The following is a 20,314-nucleotide window of genomic DNA, read 5'->3' as shown; positions in this document are numbered from 1 at the left end:
GCAAAAGTGCTGTGTTCAGCGCCCTGTTGTTGCCCTATTGACTCCGTAGCAACTAGGTATTGTTCATTCCCATACACTATGGTATCCGTTCTTTATTTATAAAATCTTTACGCCCATTACTGCTACTTGGTCGCATTATTTAGACTTCCCCTAGGTGTCTATAACTGCGTATTAACCCCTTTACTCTTCATAATCTAGCACCCACTTTGTTTTCTATTTCTCATTGTGCAATTTCCATCTTTATCTAGGTATTCTTCATTCAACCTTTCTACTTTATGATACTTTACTGATAATGAATGATGACAGTCAGGTCGCTCTCCCAACCTGTTAAGGCATCAAAGAGATAATCTGACATAATGTGTCTCTTTTTGCTATATCATGGCATCTAAGAGACGGCAATGTCGAAGAAAAGACGTAAAACGAGATTTCCCGGGTCAACAATTCAACAATCTCGGTGTCGAAACCCGTCTTCGGACGAAGTCTGAAGGAACCATAGACCAAAAAAATTCATACAATCAAAACACCAGTCCAATTGACAATATGCCCGCGTATATACAGCTTCCGGCTGCAAAGGTTCAGGATGGGAAAGCGTTCCTAAAACCAGTTCCAGAACAGAAAACGGAGCACATTGACTCAGGAGATGCGTTCAAGGAACTTACATCATTTCAAGAGATACTTGACACCAAATCAATGGAAAACGGGCGGGATGCTGTGAATGAATAAGAATCAAACATGGACGTCCCAAATCCCTTTGGTAGTCATCCATCGAACGCGGAAGCAGAATGGAATTGTCAAAAAGCTTTGGAAGAGAAAAGCACTTGAATCGACGAGCTAATGGAAATATCAGGGGTTGGAAGAGATAAAGCAACAATTTCTGGATATGAAATTCAAAGCAGACATTAATCGCCAGAATCCCTGGTATTGGTAAGTTACTCTTCGTGCTTGCTGCCACAACATAACTAATTACTTTTATAATTTTAAAGGAAATTCGACAGTGGCCGGCATCTACGCTGAATTCCTCCACGAAATTGAGAGTATTCAGATTTCGCAGAAACGTTCGGTGCGAGGAGCCCAAGGTAGCGCTGGACCGACTTGAAGAAGGGAGTGCTTTTTGTGAATGAGGCATATCAATTACTTAACAATCCTACTGGGAAGCAGATTATAGATCTGATACATAAGAAAATGGAGGATAATATGAGCGAATTGGTCGTCATTTTCGCCGGCTACAAGAAAGAGATGGAAGCCGTGTTCGACATCTTCGCTTGGTAACTTTTGCAGCCATTGCGCGTGGCGAGTAAAATTCTGGGAGGACTCTTAACTGCCCGCGCGTTTCCTCAAGCTCTGCTTGAGCAATTGGAAGCAAGACGATGAATGGCTATGCGCATGCACTTTCCATCAATTCCCTCCTCGACTACAACATTTTTTAGCTGTTTTTTTATGTTTTACGGAAGAATAGTCCAAAGTTCAAACTCCGTAAAATTGGGGAAATCGAATTCCTGAGGGATCCGGCGAGTAAGTCCAGGTCGAAAAAGGGTGCAAGATCCTGACCACAAAGGATATTATTGGTCCAGATCCCACAACAAAATCTGAGAATAGTCAAGCATGGATCGAGCTTCAACAGATGATAGGACTTGATTCTCTGAAAACTTCAATCAAGCATGGTATCATTATTCAAGCAAGACTATCTACGTGAACTTAATGAGACGAAACCCCGAAATCTGCCACTGAACCAGCTGTTTGTTGGAAATCCGGGAAAAGGCAAAACTACTGCTCCTGCGTTATATGGAAGGATACTGGTGGATCTGGGGCTTTTGAGCAAAGGAGATGGCAAGCTTTTCTATTATTTAGGGCTAGATTGTGGAGCCTGCGGTGCTGTGAATGTCACTGATGAGTATTCATAGTTGTTATCAAATCACCAGCCGATTTCATCGGCTCTTCTCTTGGATAGTCGGAGGAGAAAATATAGAAGATAATTGATGCGATTGAAGGCAAAGTTCTAGTAATTGATCAAGCGTATATGCTCGATGGGGGAGACCAAGATGCGGTCAAGGCTCATATAGGGATGCAGTCGCCGATACTATTGTCGGTAATGTAAATGGTAACCCAGGACGGGGTCGATGCGCTATTCTTATCGGTTACGAAGACAGAATTCAGGGTATGCTATAAAACATGAACCCAGGCCTTTCACGTCGATTTCAGGCGGAAAACCAGTCCGTTTTGAAGATTTCAGTTTTGCGCGACTGGAGCAAATCTTACTTTGGAAGATTAGCCAGCAAGAAACTGCCTGTTCTTCAGATGCAATACAAGTTGCCAAAGATATGCTGGAGCGAGCTTTGACACGTCCTAACTTTGGGAATGCTAGTGAGGTTGAAAGGTGTTTGTCCATAGCGAAGTTGAACTACGAGAAACGGCAATATAAAGCTGTTGGTTGCGAGGATGCATCACAAGATGAAGAATTCTTGCCTGAGGACTTCGATCTAGAACATAAACACAGACACATCAATTGTCATGAGCTACTGGCAGAAAAGCTGGACGATCAAATCATTGAGCCAATTTCCAGTTTCCATGTTTCCTAACTTAAAGCGGTTGTAATCGGTCTCAATCCCTAGGATCTAATACCTACTTGAAGGAAGCCCCGGGTAAGTGTAAAACAAAATTTTCAATTGTCAGAATATTTGATTGTTTTTTAGTGGCTAATATGCGGTAGGTACGGGAATGAGTACCGCAGCAGGATCTCTGGCACAGGTATACTACAACATGAAATTCCTTCATCACCAACGGTTATTGAATACATGTCAACGGAACTTATCGGTAAATATGTCCAACAGACTGTCACGAAACCCGGGGAACTATTGCAAAGAGCCCTCGGCAAACTGTTGGTTATCAACAGAGCGTCATTCCTACGGAAAACAACTTCGGGGAAAAGGCGCTCGATGAGTTGCTACAATTTATTTCTCAATCCAACCATGCCGGCAAGATCGTTACCGTCATCGCGGCCACGCCCTCAGAAATCGATGATCTGGTGCAATCTCAGCTTTCGTTAAGGTAGAATTCCCGTGAGGAGATTCAGTTCGACAATTTGTTGCCGGAAAGCTACATGGCACTCCTCGTGCGCGAGTTGGATTCTTGTGATGGTAATGTTGACGGGGATTTTCTGCGAGACTCGGCGAGTGATGAGCAGTACGCTTGTGAAGGAAAGTGTGAGCATGTTACAGAAGCTCCTCGGTTGGGCTAATACCACCGACTTTAAGGAACTGACTCGGACAGTTATTCAAAAGAGCATGAGCAGCTCAAGAAGATCATCTCAAACGATACCAATAGAACCAATGTTGCAAATTGTTCTTATCTCTTATATGACCATATGTGCTTGCATCCATGAGCTGGCTGAGAAACGTCAACACCAGTCCATTGTCAAATATGTGAACTTCCTTGCTGAGACACACCAATGCCACGCTGATGCGCCACAAGCTCTTCATTCAGAACGATAGCCGGCTGAATCTAAACTTCCCGAGAGCAAAAACAGAAAATTTACATATCTGTAACAAAGGACCAAGAAGAGGACAAGGCCACTGAAGATGCTCAGACCGAGGAACAAAAGACACACGAAAATTGCAACAGATGGGTGTCTGTGAGATGGGATATCGATGGAGAAAAGAACAGAGAGGATACCGATGCGAAGGGGGCTCTCACTCTATTGAGTTCTGGCAATTGAGTTCTGGCAATTGAGATAGGGATATCGCTATTCCTTACCGTCGGTTGAGATTTGCTGCTGGAGACTACCTGGAATCGTATAACTTCGAATTCAAGAATCAAGATCACCATTCTTAGCTTGAAATAGACTGATTCTATGAAGAAACTTTTAGGATTACTCCTACCTAGTATTGGCCAAATCAAATCTACAATATGTGAGTCCAGACCGTGGCGCACCTAGACCATCAGATAGACCGTCAAATGGAACAAGCATCTGACAGTGCCAAGACAAGCGCAATGCTTATATCAAGTCTTAAGATATGGTTTTGAATGCAATCCTTTTGTGGTGTGAGTAGTTTGCCTCTAGGATGAAGATGACTTATTTCCATAACTTGCTTTTACATGGACCATCCTGTAACCGAGTCAATGATTCATTAATTACTTTACCAATCCCACGGAATTGCGAAGAAGTAAGCATTCGTGTAAGCATGGCCCAGAATAATTATTAATACACTAGCTTTATAATACCCAACACTCATATGGGCCAGAAATTCAGGTAAAAAGGCGAAAAACTATAAGTATTCTGATTTCAGCCGCTCGTGAGGGCAACCTCACCTCGTGATTTGAAATCATACTCCTCTTCGATACCTTCACCACATCTATCCGGTAGATCATATTCAAATTCCAGAGCAAGAAAACATGTTCAAACTTATCACAGTATTTGGTGCCACAGGCAATCAAGGTGGCTCTGTCATCCAGGCCATTCTAGCTGACCCTGTCCTGAGTAAGGAATACAAAGTTCGCGGAATAACGCGCGATGCATCAAAAGAACCCGCAAAGAAACTTGCCTCACAAGGTGTCGAGATGGTTGCTGTATGTTTCTCCCATACTTGTTAGTTTGCGTCACATGCTGAATGAAACCTAGGCGGACCTTTCATCTCCAACTCAACTCCACAGCGCCATTGAAGGCTCCCACACAGTTTTCCTAGTAACTGATTTCTGGGCTACCACAGACAAGGATATTGAAATTAGTCAAGGAAAAACCGTGACAGACATCTGCAAGGAGATCCGCGTCCAACATCTCATCTTCTCCTCTCTCCGAGGAGTTACTGAACTGACAGCCGGTCGACTACGGAATGTAGCATATTTCGATAGTAAAGCTGAAATTGAGGAATATATGCGAAACAGTGGTGTGCCGGCAACGTTTGTGTTGGCAGGATTATGTGTTGGCACCCCCCATATCCGAACACCTGCAGACCGCTTTCCGCACTTTCACCGCCTTCCTAATATAGTAATTATCTACCTGTCCAGAACCTCCGAAAAGCCCTAATACTTTGTATACCAGCCATCCGCCTCTATAACCGCACGTGCGCCGTCTTGGAGGTCTTGGAGCCATTTTTATTTAGAAATATAGATCTATAGGTATTACATAAAAATTTGTATGTGACGCGATGTGTACGCGTTTCTTCCGGCAGAATGAATGGCGGTGTGGGAATCTCGGATAAGGGGGGTGTCAACACATATGTCATCCCACTGTAGTTTTAACTTACAACGGGAAAAACCAGAATGCGCTTGCGGCTGCGAATAGTCGAGTGGCGGGTTGCGCAGCAAGTCCCTGTGTGAGGGTCTTTGGAGGGAGATTACCTAATGGTAATCGCATACGCTGGTCATGCGAAGAGTAGCCTCCGGCGGTATCTGCGGAGGGTGGTACGCTTGCATTTGTTATATGCGTTCCCCAGAGTATCAACAGTGCTATTGGCAGCTGATGGCGTTGGGCAGTGGACAGGAAGCCAAACGGGGCTCAGATTCGTGTTAAAATCAAAGGAATCGACTGCTCCAAGATTACCAATGATAATAAGAGGTCAATAGAAGATGAAGCGTTCACACCTCATACACTCCTTGGGCGTGCTCGAAGTGGAGCGGTGCTGGGTAATGATTCTAAAGTGACTTTTGTCGATTCTGATGTTTATGGAAACAAAACTAATGGCAGCGTTGCTATGATCATTCCATTTGATGTTCCGGACGACATTGTTGGGATATTCACCGTGGATTATACCATTGCATCGGGACCTCTCAAGTCCGGTTCTCTTGTCGATGACTGGGGGAATGGCCTTGGGCCGTACGTGATTTCTTTTTGATAACCGTATGGGCAGTGGCTAACGAATAATAAACAGAGTTCCCATCTCAGACTCTGGTCAAACCACCAGCGCTACGGTTGAAGTCGGCCCCGATGGTGTTGGCAATGTCATGATGTTTGCCTGGGTTGATACCTTCGCTGTTTTCCATGAGCTACTGGACAAGCTTCTCCACAAGGTGTAACGAAATCCGCTTCTAAGCCGACATCAAACCGTGACTGCGACACGTTCCAGTTCGACGACGACATCTACAAGGACGACTACTCCCACGGAGACTGTAGCTGGGAGTGCCGCAAGTGCAAGCCGTATTCCGATATTGATTCCCTGGTCTGTAGTGCTCTTCGCCGCGGCGTTAGTCGCGTGAATGATCAAATCGACGTGGAGATACGACTGTGTGACAAGTGTTTCGCAATTTGAGCAATGGTGAAGTGACCGCCTGATACGGGTAAAGCTTACTGCTATTCACGATTCTAGATTTGTAACAGAATGAATCTCAATCTGGAAACGGCTATCGGTGCCCAGGATCACCCAGATTGGCAGAGATGTGAGGGATCAGACGTCTTATTTCCGAATTTGGCAGTTCCGTGAGCACAATCTAACCCTAACCCTGTATGATTCGCAGGTCCTGACCAAGAATGTCTCGCGCACTGGTAAATTGTTGCACATTTGAAACCGAATATTCATCAGATTCTAAGCTCAACATACAGCCAAGTCCTTCCTCGTAAGCACCGTCAGTTAACCGCTTTCACGATAGGCTTGTTGCACAGAAAAAGACCCATAGATGATGCACTTAGGATCGCCAAGTATCAAACTCGACTAATTTCTCCTGGCAGTGGAATATCCAATCGGCCCGAATAGAGAGCCACCGTTTCCGACTCGGTGGAGGAATTCCAGTGGCGTACTCGGCATCTAGAACGGGATCAACCCTCAAGAGTCGTGGCGGACGCAGCAACGAGGTGATAGGTCCAACGCAAGTGATGAGCATCTTTACAAGAAATCAGTGGAGGTACTCCGGTGTCAAAGAGTACGCAATCACGGGCTGTGCGTCTGGGCGAATACATCGACTGTCAAGTTGGACGCAAAGATGTCTGCCGCAGTGGAGTCAGCACAAGATGAAAAGTGGATTTGATTTGCAGTTCGATGAATATCAGTCAGTTATATCCTATCACTTGGCCAACTTCCAGGGTCTACCGGCACACTAATAAACTAGGTGAGCGCTGGTAGAGCCTAGAAGATGACGCAGTCGGTGGGCCCTCCTTATTCACTTTCTCTCCTTTCTTTTATCTCGACGTAACAACATCTCTCTTGTTGATATCGTGCAAGTTTGCAAGTCTTTTCATAATATCTGTACATGTTCGATGTGTTTGCAAGCAGTACAGATCATATCGAAATGACACATTCCTGAACAGACTGTCAACCGTTGTTTTTGTCCCAAAGCCACATGTGGGGGCCAGGCAAAGTAAACACCAGACAAAAAATGGCAAAACAACAACAATCCAAACCAACCTGGGCCACCACCTCACCACGAGTTCTCGGTTTGCTACGACCACGAATACTCATTGCGCTTGGTTGCGCATTAACATTATTATTGTCTGCATGTTTACTAGTGCTTCGATTCCAGAATCAGAGCTACGCTCTTCAACTACAGCTTTTCCGACCGAGTCGATACTTTGAGAAAGAGTGCTATGCGGCCGGTGAATCAGCCACCGATCGCTTACAACATGGGTCGACTGAGATGAGCAACGGAGAATGGGAGTTCGTTGCTAGTCGCGATGCGAATAATTATGCCTTGAATTCGGAACAATGTCTGGCGGCGTTTCCCAAGCTGTTTACGGAGATTGATAAGAGCGTTGAGCAGCGGAAAGAGACAAATAACCCCATCACATTCAAGGAGATCGATTCAAGGAAGACACTGGGTCAGGGTATGGCGCGGGCGATGATTTACAAGGGAGAGGTGGGGTAGTCTTGAGTGTTGGTAGTATGGGTCATAGACTAACCAGGTGTGTGCAGCTATTCATTATCGAGTACGGCGACATGATGTACACTGCTTCACGGGCAAAATCAACGCTACATTCCCTTCACCGCGCCTTAGTTGCCACGCCCGACCGTGAATCTCTTCCGTCCATCGAATTCCACTTCTCCGCCGACGACTTTGTCTGGGACGACCTCAAACTGGCAGGCGGGCCGGTGTGGGCGTACTCCAAGCGCGACACCAGCGATATTGACGAAGATGCTGTCGATGATAGTAACATATGGCTGATGCCCGATTTCGGATACTGGGCCTGGCCCGAAGTCGATATTGCGCCGTACCGCGAAACGCGCCGTCGCATTGCAGCTGTCGATGCCGAGTTCAAGACTTTCCAATCGAAAAAGAAACAATTGCTCTGGAGAGGAAGTCTGAACACAGCAGCCGAGCTACGAAACGGATTGATTGACGCTACAAAGAACAAATACTGGGCTTCTGTACGAGTAGTGGATTGGGGAAATAAGAAGAGTGTGGAGGAGAATCTACTTCCGATCGAGGATCACTGTCGCTACATGTTTTTGGCTCATACCGAGGGACGCTCATTTTCCGGGAGAGGGAAATACCTCCTCAATTGCCATTCCGTCTTTATTACCCACCCCCTCATCTGGCGTGAAGCCCACCACGCAGCTTTCGTTTCATCCGGCCCCGAGGCAAACTACATTGAAGTTGCAAGAGACTTTTCAAATTTAGAATCAAAAGTGGAATATCTGCTCGACAACCCACAGATCGCGGAACGTATCGCCAATAACTCCGTCACAACTTTCCGTGATAGATACCTCACCCCGGCAGCTGAAGCGTGTTACTGGCGGTATCTGATACAAAAATACGGCGAAGTCTCGGATTTTGAGCCTAAGCTTTATGACGATCGAACGGGGAAGATGAGAGGACAACCTTATGAACAATGGGTTCTAGGATTGTAGCAGCATTTACATCTGCACAGGGCTATATCATGGTGAACGGCGTTACTTTACATGTTGATATGTTATAGTTGGCGCGGCGTTCTGGACGCGGCGTTACTGAAAGGAACCGGATATAGACATGCGAGACATCAATCATAGACTTGATAATGATTATGACATGGAGTTTTACTCTACCAAGCACCGGACAATACTGCATCGTATGTCGTACAGTGCTCTTACTAAGAATTTATCTTGACAAACAGTCATACACACACCCCATTCAGCAGCCCAGAATCCGATGACTCAATCCCTTATTGTACGATAGCATATTCGAACTGATCACATGCAACAATCCCGTTAAGTAGTATCTGTCTGGGCAGTCGCAATCACAATAACATGACTCATCGCCGCACGCCCCGCGTGAGGCTGATGTTGTCAATCCCGCAACTTAGGGTACATGTAGGGCTGACTTGGGCCTTATCATAGGCTGGACTAGCCCTAATTAAGTTCGCATCATACATAAGGAGGCTGTTGACAGGACTTCTTAGATCAGCAATTTGAAAATAGTGGAATTGGTGCAAATCCTTCTCAACAATATTTTTCGAAATTGTTCCCCGACTGTTGTGGTGCGATCCTTTATCCACAATTGTGTAGGTTGACTGGCTGGTTAGCAGCAACTCAGCTAGACTGCGACAATTGTTACAGTCTAGATCAAGATAAAGGTGTAGTAAAGCATCTAAGGAAAAGTATAAATATGTCACTACGTCATATTGTTTGCATCTGTGTGTTTGATGCCCCGTTCCTAAGCGGTTTAGATAGCTAAATGCAGACCCCGAATGGCCTTTAGGGCTTTAGCTCAGGCAACAATGCAGCTAGTGTGAGGCTGAAAGAGATTTTTCAGTTGTACAACATGCATGAGAGAGGGGGTATAAATAGGGCTGGTCAGACGTGGTGTTGGAGATATCGCTTCATCTTCATCTCTATTTCTCATCCATAGGTGTGACTGCTTCATTTCAACCGGTTGCTACGTCCCAACACCATACTCTCATTCTACCATCGTTCTCCGGACAGCCTGAAAATGGCGTCTCCTCTCCAAACATGCCAAAATGCAACTATAACACAAACCTCACCTACACCACTATCAACCCTTCCCGTGCTGGAAAACTTCTTCCCCGGTTTCTCAATCATCTCCATCTTCTTTTCCAAATACCTCCATCTCGATATCAGCGCATATCTGTCTCTCGTATTCCTCCTCGCGACGGTAGCAGCAACCATCCGTCTACGAGTCGAGAACATCATTGAAAATATCCAGAGCTATTTCACATCGACGATCGAAGTTCGCATGGACGATGAAGTGTTCAACTATCTAATGTATTGGGTCTCTCGCCAGGGATTTTCCCGCAAATCCACGAGAGCAGTGGCCAGTACCAAGACACGCGCAAATTCATATTACTCCGACGGCGAGGATGACGACGATGACAGCGACGATGAATCTGACAAGGACGAAAAGGAGTTTGCAGATGCTTCTAACGATTTTGATTCGTATTGGTCGCGACGCGTGAATAAGGATAAAATTAAACCACTACGCATCACTCCCGCGGAGGGTATTCACTGGTTCTGGTTTAAAGGGTATCGCATCAAGCTTCGTCGTGAGCAAGTCGAGAAGAGAACTTATGGATGGGGAATGCCCGCTGAGAAGCTTTACGTTAGTTGTTTTGGGCGTAATCCGGACGTCCTACGACAATTGCTCCTGGAAGCGCAGCGTATGTATGTTGACCGTGATGGGGACAAGACGATTATTTATCGTGCGCAGCGAGATGGGACTACGGATTACGACTGGACGAGGTGTATGGCGCGACCTCCTAGGCCGTTGTCGACGGTTGTATTGGATGATGCGCAGAAACACGCTTTCATCTCTGATATCAAGGAATATTTGCACCCGAGAACGAGGAGATGGTATTCCAACCGGGGTATTCCTTATCGAAGAGGGTATATGTTTTATGGCCCACCGGGAACGGGGAAATCGAGCTTGTGTTTCGCGGCTGCGGGTGCGATGCATCTGAAGATTTATCTGATCAGCTTGAACTCAAGAACGCTGAATGAAGAGTCGCTCGCAAGCCTGTTCCAGACTCTACCACGCAGGTGCATTGTCTTATTGGAAGACGTTGATGCAGCGGGTCTCGCGAACAAGCGTTCTGATAAACCCAACAATGATCCCATCCCTCCTATCAGACCAATAAAACCCGAAGACGACAATGACGGTCCCAGCACTGGCGACGGTCCCAGACCCCCGCCAGGAGACTCAACGGACACCAACAAAAAAGACGATGATTCGAACAAAGGCATCTCACTTTCAGCATTACTCAACATCATTGACGGGGTAGCCTCCAGCGAAGGTCGGATCTTGGTAATGACCACAAACCACATTGAGAAATTGGACCCCGCGCTTTTGCGTCCTGGAAGAGTTGATTTGAGCATTGCGTTTGGATACTCAGATCGTGACGCTATCAAGAATCTGTTCCTGGCTATATATGCCCCATTGGATTGCGAAATGCCTAAATCATCGTCTTCTGCAGCGGTATATGGGCAGAAGAACACACCCTCGCCATCACCACGGCATTCGCCAGCGCCGTCAACATCATCTACAACAAAACCAGCATCATTATTCTTTGAAACATTCACCAAAGACGAAATCGCCGATCTGGCGGAGAAATTTGCCGATGCAGTTCCCGCCGGTGAATTCACTCCAGCTGAGATACAGGGTCATTTACTTCTCCATAAAAAGAATCCATTGGATGCTATTGAGGAAGCTGAGATTTGGGCGCAGGGACTTAGAGAAAGAAAGAAGGACCGGAAGGAGAAGTAAAGCTTCCTCTTAATCGTTTGTCTTTTCTCTGAGATGGCATTAAAATTGTATTATACGCATGACATTACTTGCATTAGTTACGAAGTTATGAAATGAAATTAATACTTAATTTGGTAGCGCAGATCGTTAGATCAATCTACGAATGGTGTTTTCCAGAAGCCATAACTACATGCTTGAAATTAGGGCTAGGGCTAGAGCTACCTCTTGACAAATCTATCCAATTATTCTTGAATCCGCTCCAATCTGCGAGCATAAGCACAAAGTTCAGCTGCTTGCAGTCTTTATTAGGACCAAATAATCAGCCAATATAGCATTTCATAAGAGATTTTCTCTTCGAAATAAAGTATCACCCGATGTTACCTGATCTCGCTCGTCTCTATAGATGGCGGAAAGATCGAGATTTCCATCGGGAAAAGTGGGTCGGGATCTGCAAGTCGCCGTTGACGACGCGGCCGGAAGCGGGTGGCTTATCCTGACCGATCAAGTATGGGGAACTATATGGTTCATCTAAATCTCAGCTGTTCTTTGAACTTGGTGATTTGCATTCTAAACGGGTTGAATGTGAATTATATTAGTGATGCTGCATCTTTGATACAAATTGTGATTTCCGAACGGGATGCTGAGATCAGCCCTTAAACGCGTACCCTTCGATTCTCCCTTGCGTCGATATATGGGGATATGGGTTATGGGTTAAGCACTGGAAAGGCAAATAGGGCATTTGAAGAGGGGAGTGTAGAGAAGATCTTAGTCATATTCAAAATGTGTGGTCTTTTTTTGAATTTTATCACAAGGTGATTTATGTCTAGAGGAATGTAATCCGACTTCCTGTCTTGTTTCATCCACGTAGAAGACTGTTGCCGCGTTTGTTATCATCATATCAAACGTCTATTTAGTGGCACGATCTTAAGGATTGGGGAAAATCAATAATTAGCCAAATATTTCGATCTTCCTTACAGCAAAGCGAGGTATGGTACCTGACCTTTCCATGTTTTCATGTTGTGTTTTTGGCCACGGAACCGCAATGCTACATCGCATCAGTTCCGGCACTACGATTAAATCGGTTACAAACCAGATTATACAGGCGTTTGCGGCCGATTTTTTGTGGTTTCATTAATGAAGTTCCACCCTTTGAATCAGATCTAAGAATTTATCATCAGGTTTCCACGCGCAGATCGGGAATAGTACCACTATTTACCAAGATTTTTATTTCAGATATTCCCACTGATACCTGAGAACAGCTTAAAGTCACGATGGCCAGTTTCGTCTAGCACCAAGCGTACGTCTAGAACAACTCACTAAGTGCCCATATTATGACTAGTATTCCGCTTAAATCCTAGTTATTGTGAATACCCAGGTAACTGATACTGTGAATATAATGCATCTAACCTAGCGTTGTATCACCCGGGCACGACCCTTCAAACCTGGGTCCTTGATAACTCGATGAACCAGATGTTTTCGGTACGAGCATCCTTGAACCCTTCTTCTTATCTTTCCCCCTTCCGGTAACTAGATTTACGCTTCCCTCATGTCAGTCCGCTTATGCCGCGTCCGCCACGAGCTCGTGGACGCAAGGTTGATCCCTTATCGGTTTATGCCAGGTACATCCGAGCTAGGCTGCAGTGGTAGTTACCAGGTAAACTAAATGCGAGAAGCTAAGAATATGCTGAAATATCACCCGTATGCAGACGGGTTGCAAGGGTTTTCCTGAACTTATATATCTGTTCAACGACGCACAAACGTCGCTCAATTCCGAAGCCATTCATTCCAGTCGTCGAGTTCATGTTGAGCGTGACGTACTCTCTTTTATTTTCAGACTTTTTTCATTAGAGTTTGCTTTGGACTCTATTTTGTTTAAATTTATTATTTCTATATATTCTCTAGTAGTCTTCGTTTGAAGCACGGAAATATCATGCTCTTCAGCCCTTCGCTCTCGGTAGCAATCCTGGGAGGATTCAGCCTTATATCTAATGCATACTCTTCCCCTCTTCTACCCTCGGGCCAATCCCTCACTAAGAGAATATCATACGATGGCTCTACTAGTATCACACTTGCCCTAAACACGGATTTCCCGGACCCGGCTTTCGTTCAACACACGGATGGATCATGGTATGCCTACGCAACGAACGGTAATGGCAAAAGAATACAAGTCGCTCATTCGACTGATTTCGAGTCTTGGAGTTTACTGAATGTGGAAGCACTTCCCACATTATCGGGATGGGAGAGTGAACCAGATCACTGGGCACCTGATGTGTTTCGAAGAGTACGTTACATACCCCTCGTACAAACAAGTCGAAACGCATAGCTGATATATAAACAGTCTGACGGAAAATACGTCATGTACTACTCGGCCGTCGTCCAATCGAACCCTAACCGCCACTGCATCGGCGTCGCAATAGCCGACAGTAACAACCCTGCGGGTCCCTACATTCCAACCTCCACCAACCCACTCGCATGCCCACTTGACCAGGGTGGCGCAATCGACGCCAGCAGTTTCCAAGACTCGGACGGCACGCGCTACATATTGTACAAAATTGACGGAAACAGCATTGGCCACGGCGGGGACTGCAATAACAGTGTTGAACCACTTGCTGCGACGCCAATTATGCTCCAGCGGGTGTCGGAAGATGGGATTACGCCTATTGGAAATCCAGTGCAGCTTATCGATCGAGACGCATCAGATGGCCCGTTAGTCGAAGCGCCCTCCTTGTTAAAAGCAGGTGACGGGACGTATTTGCTATTTTATTCGACCCATTGTTTTACTGATGTCAAGTATGATGTGCGTGTTGCGACTGCTTCCTCTATCACGGGGCCGTATAAAAAGGATGCCGTTTCGTTGTTGGCTTCCAGTGACGAGCTATACGGACCTGGTGGTGGTACTATTTCGAATCATGGGAATATGCTCTTTCATGGCTGGTGCAATGGAAACAGCGCTAGGTGTATGTACGCTGCACATGTCGACGTTAGCGGAGCAAGTGTTTTCGTCGAATAGCTTTGAAGATTTCGAAGGACATTGTGGATATTCCTCGGAATTTGAGGAGGTGGCTCTCACCACCTATGTCGATTCTATGTATATAAACATAGCTAGAGATATATTTGTTGTAACTGCATGGTCATAGACATCTGGTGCTAGTATGGAATAAATATACTAACAAACTATTTGACAATGATCACCATTTCAAATACCCCAAACGCCTAAGGGATCTTCGCCACCAGAGTCGACTCTAAGGCGTTGTAGCTTCTTCACTCTTTTGGTGAGAGTACCAACCGCAACTGGGCCAACCAACGTACAGAGTGATATAGCCCATATTACGACCAAGTAAATATCTGAAGATCCTTTCAGTGTACCATTAGAGAATATACCCTGGCTTTGAGCAAGCGACGCAATCAGGTATCCAATTTCTCCACGCGCTATCATTGCTAGGCCGAGGATAGACGGTGGATAGAGGGATTTCGGTTTTGGAGGGAGCGAAAGACGAGTATCACTGCCAGATGCAGGGTCGCTGTGTGGTAATGAAGATGTTGCTTTGTCAGTCGGTGATCCCATATTTTGAGCAGATTGATTCAACAATCTTGCAGTGTTGGCCCGGTCCAACCTTGAAGCCTCCCTGCTCTTCCGCCTATCAGTCTTTCTTTCAGTAGTGGAAGTTTTTATTTCGTTCTTTGGGTCTGAATGCTGAACACTGCATTTCAAACCGATATAAGAGATAAGATTCTTGGATATGTGGATCACACAAGACACGGGACTATACGAAAAGCGTATGAGCCAAAGGCCGGTAACCATCTTTCCGAAAGCCATTAGTATAGCATAAACTATGCCACGCCAGGCTATATTGCCTCTAAACATTTCCGTTATTGGAATTGCGAATCCAATAGATGCCTTGTCTGAGTCAGCTTCCGGCCGACAAAAGAAAAATGGTAGTATATGCTTACAAAGAAAAATGGAATTAGGATACAGTCCACTGGGTTTTTGTAGTACTTTTCATAAATCATGTCGCCGGTTGGAATTTGATTCTCCTCACAATGGTCCACATTTTCTTGAAATGTTGAGGATGTGCTTGTTCGAGTATCGTCAGTAGCTCGAGCGCTGCCTTCAAAGTTCTGTTCTTGGGGAGCAGCACGACCTCCTTTATTAGTGGTAGAATGCGGTGCAGATCTTGCACTCATGCGTTGTGCTCTCAGCTCAGAAGAAAGCTCGTCAAACCATTTTACAATGACTCCGCTGAGGTAAGCAGCAAACAGGCTTGATGTGCCGGCATAGGTGGCCCCCGCCACCATTCCCACGAGTATAGCTGTATGAGCCAAGAAAGCAAACTGAGCAATCAGCATGGATTTAGGCATTCTGTTTCCATTCTGCAGAAGAATTTTTAGAATAGGCCTGAAGCAGAAGGTGCAGAGAATAAATATGCCAATAGCAAAACCGATAGAGACAAAAACAGGCCGAATGATTGTGATAGGATCAAACGAAGTGTCACTTCCACCCAGGTTCGCGATGACTTGAACCATTACTAAGCCCACGACATCGTCAAGCATTGCAGCACAACTGGTCACCGTGCCAAGTCTGGTAGAGATCAGATTGGTGCTGGACAAAATAGTGAATGTGGTTCCGAGACTAGTAGCGCTGAGGGCTGCACCGGCAGCAAAGGCCTGCAGGGAACTTGCCGACACGAGCTCTTTCAATACAAACGAGAGAGCAATTGGAGTCAATATACCAGTTAATGCAACAGCAATGGACACAAGGATGTTAGCTTTCAGGGCTTTGATCGACATTGACAAGCCGCCTATATTACGTCAGAAACTCGAAGAGGACGAGAAAAGTGACAAACGTAGGAGATGGGCCTACCTTCGTAAACAAGCATGATTAGACCAAGATATCCCAGCTGCTGAATAATTCTTTCTAAATCGCTACTAATCCATTTTGCTCCTGGGGATCCCCAAAGGATCCCAATGAACAGCTGACCGATAAGCCCACAGTATAAAAGTTTGTCGAGACAGACGTTGACAACGTTCAGCGCTAGGAGGAGGCCTGCCTGATTGAGAATTGTACCAATAGGTGGCTCTTCATAGATGAGTGCTGCTTCTGACGTGTTTGTTGACATGTTGACTGTAAACGTTTCAGGCGAGAATGGCCATTTCGTTTATTCTAGAAAGTGAATAATTTTATGCCCTTCACTGTGACCTTGGAAACAATTGATACAGGCAGTATTCAAATAGATAGATAGTCAATATTGGCCTCTATATGACTGGTGGTATTGAAGATAAATAGAATGTAGTTAGGAATATGGACATAAATCACAAAAATGAGGTTAAAAGAAAGTTACAAACTCAAGATGTGATTGGTCGGACTCATCTATGGATGTTCCATCTCAGCCCCACAACTAAAACCTCAACTTAAGGGGACCTTTCTACATATGGTTAGCGTAGTTTCTGGGGATATTGTAAATATATTTCGAGTCATAGAGATTTTTCTGCCACAACAACCTTTCTAGATACAGTGCCTTGCGAGTTCGGCTTTACATGGTTCGCAACTCTTCGACTGTTTCTCACGCCACTCCCGGAGCCTAATCTATCCTTGGCTAGATTGGCATTGGAGTAATTTACGATGCGTATAGGACTTAAGAGTGCCATCATTTTGGTAAGCTAGTCATGGTCTTATACATACAGAAATTTAGTTGTCACTGAATGTATAACCAAAGAAGTTGTTGCTTCGTACGCTATATGACCTGAAAGAATTAACCCTCATTGGACGAACTTATTTAAATGATGTGGACCAGGATATTACCACTACATATTTCATTCTTGCGTCTAGATGATTATACTACGTTAAATTCCCCTCTATGTAACATGCACATACTAGATACGTGTTGAAAATTTTAAGATTAAACTGCTCTTATAACTTAACTCACCTCTTGTCTAGCGGAATGGTGCAAGAATAAGGCGGTGCGAAAGTAATCCACATCATGTAAGTTCTGGCCTTCTGGCGCGGGTGAGGGTGTCCTAGCAGCAATGATGAGAGGATGACTTCCAAGGAATAGTTGAGCAGCTGATCGTCTTAGGGTATAAGGTAGATTGATGTGCTCTTCATAGGTCGACAAGGTAGTTACTACAGCTGCTGAAGATCCTGCTGAAACTTCCCGTTGAGGCTGCGAACTTTTTTCTCTAGTGAGCGGTGTTTGATCTGTTAATGCATTATACTCATCCATCCAATTGTTGAGAGCGCAAGAGGATGATCTGGAACCTGGGTGACTAGGCCCTAATACTTTCCGGCGCATGTCAGAGCACTTTTTTACTAGAGTCAAGGTATCCTGTAGCTTTCCTTGTGATTTCCAAGTATAGGCAAAGTTGTTCATGCTGCTCAGAGTGTCAGGACGGTCAGCGCACAGCACTGTCTTCCATGTTTCCATTACTTGTACATTTAGCCTCTCAGCTTCATTCCATCGACCCTGATTTCGGTAGGTTTCTGCCAAGTTTGCCATGCTGGTCAGAGTGAAGACATGTTCTGAGCCACCTTTCTCCTGATTGACCCCGACCAGCTTCTTGTAAAGTACCTCTGCTTCTTGATATCTTCCATCACTAGCAAGGCAATCTGCAATCCTTTCGGTTAAATCAAGATACTTTGTCCTCTTGTTCTACAAATTCATTTTCACGCACAAGTGCTAATGCATGAGGAAGGGATTCCCACCGAAGTCCTCGATTGGTGTGGTGATCATCTGGAAACACGTTCTGCATATGATCAGCCACCCGTTGTATCCAGTTACTGAATAGCGCATTCTTTCTAAGCCAGTTTCGGGTCGTAATAGGCTCAAGTTTGTGCATATCTTAATACGTCCTTTGGCTGTTTGTAAATTAGTATGCATTTAAAAGGTCTAGAGCATCAATATTCTGTTTTCTGGATATGGGTTGTGGAAGGAGGGTTTCGGAGTCATTTCGTGGATTGATACAAGCCATGAGAGATAGATAGTTGGCAACTGCTGGATCTTGATGCTGGATTTGTTTGAATGATTATGAACCAAATGGTGATCGCCGGATTTTGGATATCCTTATAGCGTCCTGAATCCCTGAAGCCTTCGCTTAGGAATTTTACAGCATCTTGTTCCTGCTCTTGAAGCAGTGCAAGGTATGTTGACAAATTGATACCGTTCTCAATAATATATGCTGATGCTTGCGTTTATCAACGGGAGAAAGGCTAGTTTCTCGAGAGAGTAGTGGTTTCTGTAGTACCTCTAAGCAAGTCCTTGCATGCCAATGTCTCCTCTAGGATTTTCACTGCACTTCCTTTGTCCACGTCTCCGAAAACACAAGAACCCTTTGTTCGGTGGAAATGGTGGCCAGATCATCAACAATCCGATCAATATAAAACTCGGAATACAAATGTATTGCGTGATACGGTCCGTAAATAGGGATCTTCTTGTGTCGTAGACCGCAGAACATTTCGGACTGTATAAGTTTAGTAAGAGCCAGAGGCAGCCCGCTGACAGTGATGCCATTCGATGCATTTGCACTGATATAGGGCCTGAATGGCACACTCTGTAATTGAATCCGATTAGACAATACATACTTGTTGGCGTAGGCTAAACACTTACGACGCTTTCGCCGAATTTTCTAACAGCCTCCGTCGATGCTGATCCCGGGACCATGATTGACTAACTCTGTTCGTCGTTGACGCATGTTGCAAGACTCTGCGCGATCTCAGTCACAACGATTCCTGTTCTAAATTTCGCGGTTACTGCATCAACAGCAAGCGGAACGAGGTCCACTGTGCTGTAACTGCAGCTGACAGCAGCTGCTGAAAATGCTTCTGTACAGAGGCCAAGTACGCCAGCTTCTAATACACTGTATGATTGTGTCTCCACATGACTTTTTGATATTAGCATTTGTCAGACGAATTGACCTTCCAAATGCTCCCTGAACCACGTACCTGATAAAAGTTCCCAACTGAAACATACGAGTAACAGCCATGTCCAGCGAAATACACCGCCTTTCATTCTGATCATATAATAATAAATATTCAATTCTAGTAAACCGAGCGAGGCCGTCTCAGATCTTCTGTGGGAGTTTGTAAATTTCGGTACATAGCCTCATAGGATTTTGCTAGAAAGTCCCCGAGGAACTGGATTGTCTCGCTTCGTTATTAAGATTCTAAGATGTGGGAAAACATCAAATGTTTGGTCTCCAACGCAGAATAAGCGTAGTTGGTCTGTCATATTGTCGCTTGTGAGTTTAATCGGAAAAAGGTACAAGACAATGTGTGGTCTCTTGTAGGAACCCTGACTTGGGGTTCTCACTACACGAAACCGCTATATTTTGACACAATGATTGTGTGGAGCTACTACTGTATAATTCTTTGAATTTTATGGCCCTTCCCAGATAAAATTAATATTATTATTAATTCAGATAAACTTATTCCACAGACAGCTTCTTACAACCCGAGCCAAAACTCATAGTAGAATAGAGTTACTCCCAGGGTTTCGTTCAGTATCCGGACTTGTTGAGAATTTGAGAATCTAAATTGACACTACTCGGTATCTATATCACAGAGACCTGAGGAAGCCGATTGGTGCGGGCAATAGCTATGTTGTCAGGAACCATCCTCATTCACGTTGATCTTCCTTGTGTTGCTACGCTTCGAAACCCAGGACGAAGGACAGGCATTGTGGGCTAGGTCTTCCGGCTGCTCTTTCCCGTGGGATGAACGCCTTAC

The 20,314-nt window shown here is 45.1% G+C and overlaps 11 protein-coding genes across 11 annotated transcripts, besides 2 other annotated features; 7 read left to right on the top strand and 4 right to left on the bottom strand.

The window, feature by feature from the left end:
* Nucleotides 1-540: 540 nt before the first annotated feature.
* TSTA_057900 (uncharacterized protein) lies at nt 541-1,096 on the top strand (the record flags this gene model as incomplete). Its single annotated transcript, XM_002487367.1, has 3 exons — nt 541-711; nt 897-924; nt 984-1,096. The coding sequence occupies 3 exons, from the start codon at nt 541-543 to the stop codon at nt 1,094-1,096; spliced, it is 312 nt and encodes a 103-aa protein (XP_002487412.1).
* A 562-nt stretch (nt 1,097-1,658) lies between these two features.
* TSTA_057890 (uncharacterized protein) lies at nt 1,659-2,576 on the top strand (the record flags this gene model as incomplete). The annotated part of the gene is made up of 2 exons (XM_002487366.1): nt 1,659-1,891; nt 2,180-2,576. 2 exons carry the CDS (start codon nt 1,659-1,661, stop codon nt 2,574-2,576), a joined length of 630 nt encoding a protein of 209 aa, XP_002487411.1.
* A 1,813-nt stretch (nt 2,577-4,389) lies between these two features.
* On the top strand, nt 4,390-5,020 carry TSTA_057880 (hscarg dehydrogenase, putative; the record flags this gene model as incomplete). The annotated part of the gene is made up of 2 exons (XM_002487365.1): nt 4,390-4,563; nt 4,616-5,020. 2 exons carry the CDS (start codon nt 4,390-4,392, stop codon nt 5,018-5,020), a joined length of 579 nt encoding a protein of 192 aa, XP_002487410.1.
* Nucleotides 5,021-5,359: 339 nt separating this feature from the next.
* Nucleotides 5,360-6,009, top strand: TSTA_057870 (uncharacterized protein; the record flags this gene model as incomplete). The annotated part of the gene is made up of 3 exons (XM_002487364.1): nt 5,360-5,411; nt 5,470-5,809; nt 5,865-6,009. The coding sequence occupies 3 exons, from the start codon at nt 5,360-5,362 to the stop codon at nt 6,007-6,009; spliced, it is 537 nt and encodes a 178-aa protein (XP_002487409.1).
* Nucleotides 6,010-7,138: 1,129 nt separating this feature from the next.
* TSTA_057860 (DUF821 domain protein) lies at nt 7,139-8,771 on the top strand (the record flags this gene model as incomplete). The annotated part of the gene is made up of 2 exons (XM_002487363.1): nt 7,139-7,779; nt 7,836-8,771. The coding sequence occupies exons 1-2, from the start codon at nt 7,267-7,269 to the stop codon at nt 8,769-8,771; spliced, it is 1,449 nt and encodes a 482-aa protein (XP_002487408.1). The 5' UTR covers nt 7,139-7,266.
* A 1,057-nt stretch (nt 8,772-9,828) lies between these two features.
* Nucleotides 9,829-11,777, top strand: TSTA_057850 (BCS1-like ATPase, putative; the record flags this gene model as incomplete). The annotated part of the gene is made up of 1 exon (XM_002487362.1): nt 9,829-11,777. One exon carries the CDS (start codon nt 9,829-9,831, stop codon nt 11,614-11,616), a length of 1,788 nt encoding a protein of 595 aa, XP_002487407.1. The 3' UTR covers nt 11,617-11,777.
* Nucleotides 10,206-10,256: a microsatellite.
* A 1,649-nt stretch (nt 11,778-13,426) lies between the features above and the next one.
* Nucleotides 13,427-14,605, top strand: TSTA_057840 (endo-arabinase, putative; the record flags this gene model as incomplete). Its single annotated transcript, XM_002487361.1, has 2 exons — nt 13,427-13,876; nt 13,934-14,605. The coding sequence occupies exons 1-2, from the start codon at nt 13,526-13,528 to the stop codon at nt 14,603-14,605; spliced, it is 1,023 nt and encodes a 340-aa protein (XP_002487406.1). The 5' UTR covers nt 13,427-13,525.
* A 66-nt stretch (nt 14,606-14,671) lies between these two features.
* Nucleotides 14,672-16,915, bottom strand: TSTA_057830 (sodium/hydrogen antiporter, putative). The gene is made up of 3 exons (XM_002487360.1): nt 16,457-16,915; nt 15,547-16,394; nt 14,672-15,289 (listed from the first exon to the last, which is right to left on the bottom strand). The coding sequence occupies exons 1-3, from the start codon at nt 16,710-16,712 to the stop codon at nt 14,792-14,794; spliced, it is 1,602 nt and encodes a 533-aa protein (XP_002487405.1). The 5' UTR covers nt 16,713-16,915; the 3' UTR covers nt 14,672-14,791.
* A 595-nt stretch (nt 16,916-17,510) lies between these two features.
* TSTA_057820 (kinesin light chain, putative) lies at nt 17,511-18,429 on the bottom strand (the record flags this gene model as incomplete). Its single annotated transcript, XM_002487359.1, has 2 exons — nt 17,511-18,242; nt 18,265-18,429. The coding sequence occupies 2 exons, from the start codon at nt 18,427-18,429 to the stop codon at nt 17,511-17,513; spliced, it is 897 nt and encodes a 298-aa protein (XP_002487404.1).
* Nucleotides 18,430-18,876: 447 nt separating this feature from the next.
* TSTA_057810 (uncharacterized protein) lies at nt 18,877-19,250 on the bottom strand (the record flags this gene model as incomplete). Its single annotated transcript, XM_002487358.1, has 2 exons — nt 18,877-19,140; nt 19,197-19,250. The coding sequence occupies 2 exons, from the start codon at nt 19,248-19,250 to the stop codon at nt 18,877-18,879; spliced, it is 318 nt and encodes a 105-aa protein (XP_002487403.1).
* Nucleotides 19,251-19,256: 6 nt separating this feature from the next.
* On the bottom strand, nt 19,257-19,572 carry TSTA_057800 (uncharacterized protein; the record flags this gene model as incomplete). The annotated part of the gene is made up of 2 exons (XM_002487357.1): nt 19,257-19,446; nt 19,532-19,572. The coding sequence occupies 2 exons, from the start codon at nt 19,570-19,572 to the stop codon at nt 19,257-19,259; spliced, it is 231 nt and encodes a 76-aa protein (XP_002487402.1).
* A 408-nt stretch (nt 19,573-19,980) lies between these two features.
* Nucleotides 19,981-20,004: a sequence feature (AT_rich).
* Nucleotides 20,005-20,314: the final 310 nt, after the last annotated feature.

The sequence above is a fragment of the Talaromyces stipitatus genome, genomic scaffold (assembly GCF_000003125.1).
Source record: "Talaromyces stipitatus ATCC 10500 scf_1105507295487 genomic scaffold, whole genome shotgun sequence".
Lineage (NCBI taxonomy): Eukaryota > Fungi > Ascomycota > Eurotiomycetes > Eurotiales > Trichocomaceae > Talaromyces > Talaromyces stipitatus.
This window is presented reverse-complemented; position numbering and strand designations above follow the sequence as displayed.

Excerpts from the sequence above, each read along its gene's own strand:
- TSTA_057830 (XM_002487360.1), bottom strand. The coding sequence starts at position 16,712 with ATGTCAACAAACACGTCAGAAGCAGCACTCATCTATGAAGAGCCACCT. Across the intron at positions 16,395-16,456 it reads AATCATGCTTGTTTACGAAG|GCGGCTTGTCAATGTCGATC; the intron begins GTAGGCCCATCT and ends GACGTAATATAG. Across the intron at positions 15,290-15,546 it reads TCCTAATTCCATTTTTCTTT|CATTCAGACCCAAAGAACGA; the intron begins GTAAGCATATAC and ends TGCAGTGTTCAG.